Source organism: Dipteris shenzhenensis, chromosome 19 (assembly GCF_047967505.1).
Source record: "Dipteris shenzhenensis isolate YYH24624 ecotype China chromosome 19, Dip_SZ_1.0, whole genome shotgun sequence".
Classification (NCBI taxonomy): Eukaryota; Viridiplantae; Streptophyta; class Polypodiopsida; order Gleicheniales; family Dipteridaceae; genus Dipteris; species Dipteris shenzhenensis.
Window position 1 is genome coordinate 50,477,205 of NC_141614.1, and position 6,829 is coordinate 50,484,033.

Genomic DNA, 6,829 nt, shown 5'->3' on the forward strand with positions numbered 1-6,829 from the left:
CCGACCATTCTTTCCTTTACATAACACTACCCAACAACTTTCAACAATCAAAATTGATTTTCCAACCAACAACATTCCAAGGGCAGGCCCGTTGAAGTACCTTCACCTTATTTTTTGGCTTGCCGTAAGGTAGGCTATATTGAGGATTCCTCTCTTAAGAAGCTAAAATTCACAGATTTTTTCAATATTTCTAGCTTTTTTGTGATTCATTGAGGCTCCACTTTTTCTTCCCCCTTTCTCTCTTGTTTCTATTTTGGTCCCCCTTTTTCTTGGCCACTTAATGTCGTTCCAACTTTTTCTCCTTCTTTTCCTCTTTCCTATTGTGAATCCCTTCATAGCAACAGGCCACTTGAACGGGGTTCAACTTTTTTTTTTTGCTGTGTTGTACTAAATTTGAAAGTGCCAATGCCGCCCTGATACTTGAACAGGGTTCAACTTGTTTTTTTTTTTTGGGGTTGAACTGAAATTGAAAGTGCGAATGACCCCGCGGTAAGAGGTGACCAAGATAGAATAGTGAGCTGCCACTCACAAGTTTTAGCCACTTGGTGTAAAGGCTGTTGCCTCAAGTAGTCAAAGTAAGATGTGGAGGGACTGCTAAGTCCTAGTCCTTCAGCTGCACGCAGCCTTGTACAATGGCACTGCTCTCTATCCAACCCATCAGCTGCAAAGGCCCGGTAAGCCCTTTCGATCTTCGTTTATCAACTACCTTCAGTCCCTTCATTCGTTCCGGTTGCACTTACCTCTTTTTCCGATTGCCTTCAGCTCCCTCTCACCTATGCCAGTTACATATCGCGCACCTCTTTTCCGAGGCATCTGGTTCCCTTGAGTGCGAACAGGTCAACCAGTCGTCTTCGAACTAACGCTTTCTTCAATCCTGAAGATGATCCTATTGTGAAAGAGGCACTGAAGGTATATGGACTTTCATGTCGCTCTTGTCCTATTCCATGCTGGCTTGAATGATTGAAATGGGACGATAACATTTATAGATCTAGGGTGCTCCGTTAAAGCGTATGACTATTGGGATACAGTGTAGCGCAAACACCTAGCTTGCCTGGTTCGTCATGCTTACGTGACTTACAACAAGCATGTCTTACGTTGTTTGGATTTACGCATTTCGAGGATAAGCAATTATATACGAATCGTAGCTGATGGAACAGAGCATATCGTACGCTACCCAATAACATTTCGGGCGGAGTGCTAATTTCTTAGCCCGACGTCGTATACCTGATGTTCGGACGGTTGCACGTTGTATTACTTCTTCTTGATCATATATATGGTTGCAGACAAAGCACAAGGTCATCACCAGCTGCCCATTGGCGTTCAGGAACATTAACATGTGCAGAGGTCAAACACTGGAACAATGGGTCGTGTTCACATCACATGCATTTGCTTTGTGTTGATATTCATGAGAAGCTCTTGGCTTTTGACAAATTCAGGACCTTGCTGCCTATTGTAAGACGGGCTGAATACGAAGGTTCTATTGAACATGGGATAACCTTGAGATGTATGCTGTATGTAGATATTAGAACCACCTGCAACTTGGGCATTAAGCTGCTAAATGATCTTGTAATGGTTCTTAGTGTGATCAAGAAGTTCAGTAAGATTATTTTGTTTTATTTCATTTAAGCTTTCAAGTGAGAAAGTTAAGTAAAATGGAGTTTAATCACCAGAGGAATCTAAGATCCATTTCTCACATATGGGTCACATCTTGAAGCCTGGAAATTTAGTACAGCTCATGAGCTATATAGTAATTGTGTGTCAAGTAAATTTATATATTGTGCTCAGGTGGAGTCTATGGTAGGGACAATGTGCCTCTCTTGGATTGGGTGTATCTTGATAGGAGTGATTGATAAATTCCACTCCCCCAAAGAGATTTTCTATATAGGTTTATTGGCGCATAAATTGTGTTTTAAAGGGAGTGCAATGTGACATCTTGAGTTAACATGCTTGGGTTAGATACAACGTATGGATGAGTCAAGTTGTAGCCCACGTGCTCGGGGGTGGTCGGGGGGATCGAGGCGCTTGCGCTATGATTTTGGTTGGATTGAGGATGAGATTGTAGGTTAGTGTAGGGTCACATCTTGCGGGTCGTGTTAGAAAAGAACCCCCAAGTATGTATAGGATGCAACTACCTCAACTTGTAACCTATCTAGCGTGAAGTGCTCTCTGTGCATGGCTGCCCAGGATGAATTGAGAGAGAGAGAAAGTTTATTAAAGTCTTTGGAAGACCGATGGGTCTATGAGGCTGTGAGAATCCTGATACAAACAAACTGTGAGGGTGGAGCTACTAAACGAGCATCCACACCAATGCAGAATGCAAAAAGCTAGTGCTACGTACTACATAGTCATGTCAGAGTGATCGACTACACATCAGTATCATCATCATCCTCATCCTCCTCCTCCTCCTCATCAGACTGATACCAATGCAACAGAACTAGCACTAATTCTGTCTATCTATTCCTAACCTAACAATTGGTAGGACTATGCCCAGACCTTCTCTAACCATGGAACAGTAAATGATCGAAAGCTGAATAGGAAAATGCGCAATAGAAAGGGAGAATCAGACTAGGAGAGCAACGCAGGAATTACAACAGGAAGTACCTTCAAGGGTTGGAGAGGAGTGTGGATGATGGGCTGGACCTACCATAGATCTTGTGTGCACCAAGACAGGATTCCATTTTGTATTCAGCTTGAGCAATCACTCAGCTGTTCAATTACATTAATGATTGTCAAATGAGCAGCCAAGCCTTTTATAATTAGGCCAGTCTGGTAATTTTACAACTATTTATGTGGGATTTAACCCAAGAGTGCCATGTGGGCTCTTTTGAGCAGCCCACTAAAAAAAAGACTACTAACTAGCTAACTAACTAGCCCCCTTTGTTACAAAATTCCTGCAAGTTTTGCACCTTCAGGTTTCACTCTGCATTGTACTCAAACAATTAGCACCAACCTGGACCAGAGGTACAAATTGCAGTCATAGCACCACCCATATATGGAATTGCTGATCATCAGGAACCCCTGAAAGTCTTCAGGATATCCAAGCACTACCAATAGGTCCATCAAGCTGTCCTCTGAAACTAGGAACGGACTAGATCTTGCTAGAAGCATCCTGAGTTTGTTTCAACCCATTCAAAAACTATTCGCAACTTGGATTTGTTTCAACCTGTTCAACATTGTTTGCAACCTTCTAGAAACCCTGGAACTGCTCCTAGTTGTCTCTGGAACCAAGCTTTTACGAAGTTCCAGTTAGCCTGAGTCCACCAAGGTAACCTACAATCCCTCCTATTCTTGTGGCTCCGCCATCTTTGACTCGAAGTCTTCATACAGGTCACCAACACATTTGTCCAGCATCATGCAGCTAGAAAATACCCCATGTTAGCTGCATGAGTCAGTACCACCACCTCCACAGAATTGGTGATACCAGTTTGTTTGTCTGGAAGGCTTCAGCTTCCATGAGTGTGCCCAAACTATGCAACCAATATTAGCATCAATGCACAAAGAGAAAAGATACCTTGATTCTTCTTCATCTATTGCCTGGAAGTACCCATGAGAACAGCATCACTATGAATCTCCAAGCTCAAATTCTAGTCAGTGTTTCAACTCCCACACTACGCTCAGAAACCCATCAATGTAGTGGAAAATTCTCTCATGATGGTGCTCCTCCCCTTTTTGTGATAATTTATGAATTCAATGTTTAATCGTATGCAAATTTGCTGCGGTTTACAAATTTGTTCACAACAGTGCTCCTAGGAATCCAACAATGTGCCAATTCTCCCTTGTCGGGCAAATGCATCATCGTTGCAATATTGCATTTTATGTTGGCATACATCATGTGAATTTTCCTTTAACATCGGCTCACCAGAAATTCACTGTGAAACTATGATACCAAGGGATCACAACTATCAAGTGTCAGCTTAAAAAGGCAGGGCTGCGAGATCAGAAGCTATGTAGTCTCAACCGAGGTAAGATGGAGAAGGAAGGCGCTTTTGTATGAACGATGATATCTTGAATGACATTTCTGTTTTTAACAGAGAAAACCTCGTAGCTAATTTTCATGGGGTTGAGAATACAGGGGAAAGGGTGGGGTTGGAATTTTAAGGAACAAGGGAGGATAAAGTGAAGGGGCTAGGGTGTTTGCTTTGAGGGCATTGCACAGCTCGGGGCAGATAGATCCCGAAGGACGGGGTAGGATGAAGAATTGTGGAAGGGAGGAAGTCCCACATTCCAAGCTGCTGCACAAAAACGCGGAGGGGGCACAGTGGGGCAGTGGCCCAGCTAGGTTCTTTGGGACATGGAGACACCTTCCCGCGGTGGTAGAGGCATGACAGTAGGGACTTCCTCAACATGCACTCAGATGAGGCAGCTATCCTAGAGACTTGGTGGGAGGGATTGCGCAGCCCTTTGTGGGGCATCATTGGTTCAGACAGAGATCTGGAGGTGATCCAGCATTGTCTTTGGGGCTGCCCGCAGCGGATCTGAATGGGTGCCCTTCAGATAGGAGAGGATACAGTGGGACTTTGGGATGGTCGCATGGGTGATGGGAGAGGGGTCACTCCGCTTTTGACCTCTTTCCCCCAGCTTACAGGATTCAGGGGCAGCAGATTCTCAGGATAGAGGCATATGATGTGGTTCCCCCTTCCCAGCGGCATCCGCTGCAATCGCATCAGGACGAGGACATGTTTGGGAGACGGTAGCCAGCACTATTGCCTGGAACATCTGGGTGGCCCGATGCAGCTTGGTAATGGGAGGCCAGCAGGTCCCTCCATCAGCCACTTTTGCCGCCATTTGGCAGGACATTATCTACATGCTCGGGGCATTTTGGGAGTGTGGGACTCCAGGATTGAGAGCGCCTGCTGAAAGGCTGGAGTATTTCTTAAGGGCTTGGCTTGCAGGCATTTTCTACTCTTTTACTAGGCGAGTCATTCGCCGGATGTATAGACCCCCACCCTAGCTGCGAGTCCCTATTCCAGAGATTCCCTAGGCAATGAGCTGGGCTCTCTGGAAACTGACTGGTTTCTTCTTGATAGCCAGTTTTCTTTGTACTTACCATCATTAGCTCCGTTTGGACGCTGTTTATATAGTGTTTTTCAAGCATCATTTGAAAGCTCTTTTCTCTAGAAAAAAAAAGCGCGGAGGGGGCTAGGAAGGTGGAAGCAGCCTGGACGGAGGGGTGACTGCCGTGGAGTAGCCTAGGACAAGCACGGGTGACAGGCGAGCAGGCAAGCTGCAATGGGGGGATTCCTGCCCAGGGTGGGTGCTGAATGAAACCAGGAAAGGGCTGCCTTTGAGGTGGGATCAAAGCAGCAGACTGGGAGGGGGCTGAGGAAGAGGCAGTCTTGCAGGGTCGGCATTGGTGGCACAGTCTGCTAGGGCAGCAAGAAGACACAGTGGTGCAGTAAGAGGGATGAGCAGAGGCACCAGGGGAGGGGAGGGCAGGGCAGAGAAGAGGCATGATCGCACGCACGTGTGGGGGAGAGGTGCTGCAACGGTGCTAGGAGCTCAAAGAGGTGCAAGTAAATACATAATATGCTCTAGCTGTTTCCCCAATTGATTATTTGGTAATATCTTTAATATTTATACCAAAACTTGAGTTGAATTTATTGGCTTGACACACAAAATTACCAAGAAGATCCATTAATGCGCTTTCCATTGTCCACATGCGTAGCACATATCCCAAAACCATCATTTTGACAATGCATGGGGCACAGCTTTGGTTTTATTGTCTTGTCATAATGTGAAGTCTTTCAATCTTAATTCGTATTTTGGCTTGAGCTGTGATTGATCTAAAAAATGGTTTCTGCTCATATTCAATCATGACAAGCTAGGATACTGGAGCAAATTCAAAGCTTCTAAAATTGTCAATTCTGATGCTTTTCTAGTACTCTCTTGAAAACACATCACCTGTCTCATTCTAATTTGCAGAGTCCCTATTTGCTCTACAACCTTTTTAATGATTGGCTTGGGTCCGGTTTGCAGGAGCCATTGGCATTTTTTGGAGGTGTATTTGCAGGGATTTTCAGGCTGGACCTGAATGAGGATCCGTTAAGGGAATGGGTTGTAAGGACTTCAGAAGCTGCAGGACTTGAAAACCTGGAGGAACTTGAAGTCAAGGATGAGACCCCTGAAGAAATTCAGATAGAATAGAATTTCAATTAGAACTCCTTGTCTGTTTGCACCTAAGACTGTCACTACTAAAGGAGATGGTTAAAGAGGTGAGGATGGTGTAAATATACAAGGATTGTAATTAATGTTTGAACTTGTGGTGGAGTGTTTTCTCAGGGAAGTTATAAAATTTTACCATCAGAAAAGTTGGTTGGTTGTAATTTTCCTATGATTTTACTTCTGGAGTTTAAAGCGAGGAGCTACTGCTATGATGTATTCAGTGTTCAGCTTTGGAATTGTGTCCTTGCAGTAGGTTGGACAAAAAAATTGGCAGTTTATGGGTCATGCTGTAATATTTGTTGTGTTTCACTGTGCCTGTGGTAAATCTTGCCACAAAGGCCTTTCTCCAACATTTTTGTCAAGTCTCTATCGAAGAAGCTAGTGGGCAGATGATTGATAATTATCAAAGACTTTTCTTGTGTGTGGCTTTTGATGGCATTGAACTATGAAGGAGCTGGACAGTGTTTGAATTCACCTTGGTTTCGAGCTGGACAGCGTATGAATTTACCTTGGTTTCGACATATTGGATCAATGAAAGCACAGGATACCTTCGAGAGCATGTGGAGTCATCTGGATTTGCAGGTGTAATTGTTAGTGGTCACTCACGGCTTCTATTAGCCAAAGCCTTGGCCATTGGGTAAGAGGAGAACACCAAATTGTGGAGATG

General features: G+C 44.4%; 1 protein-coding gene across 1 annotated transcript; it reads left to right on the forward strand.

Moving 5' to 3' along the window:
• Positions 1–510: 510 nt before the first annotated feature.
• Positions 511–6,319, forward strand: LOC147890604 (UPF0426 protein At1g28150, chloroplastic). Its single transcript, XM_087390846.1, has 3 exons — positions 511–674; positions 763–909; positions 5,977–6,319. The coding sequence occupies exons 1-3, from the start codon at positions 633–635 to the stop codon at positions 6,142–6,144; spliced, it is 357 nt and encodes a 118-aa protein (XP_087246972.1). The 5' UTR covers positions 511–632; the 3' UTR covers positions 6,145–6,319.
• Positions 6,320–6,829: the final 510 nt, after the last annotated feature.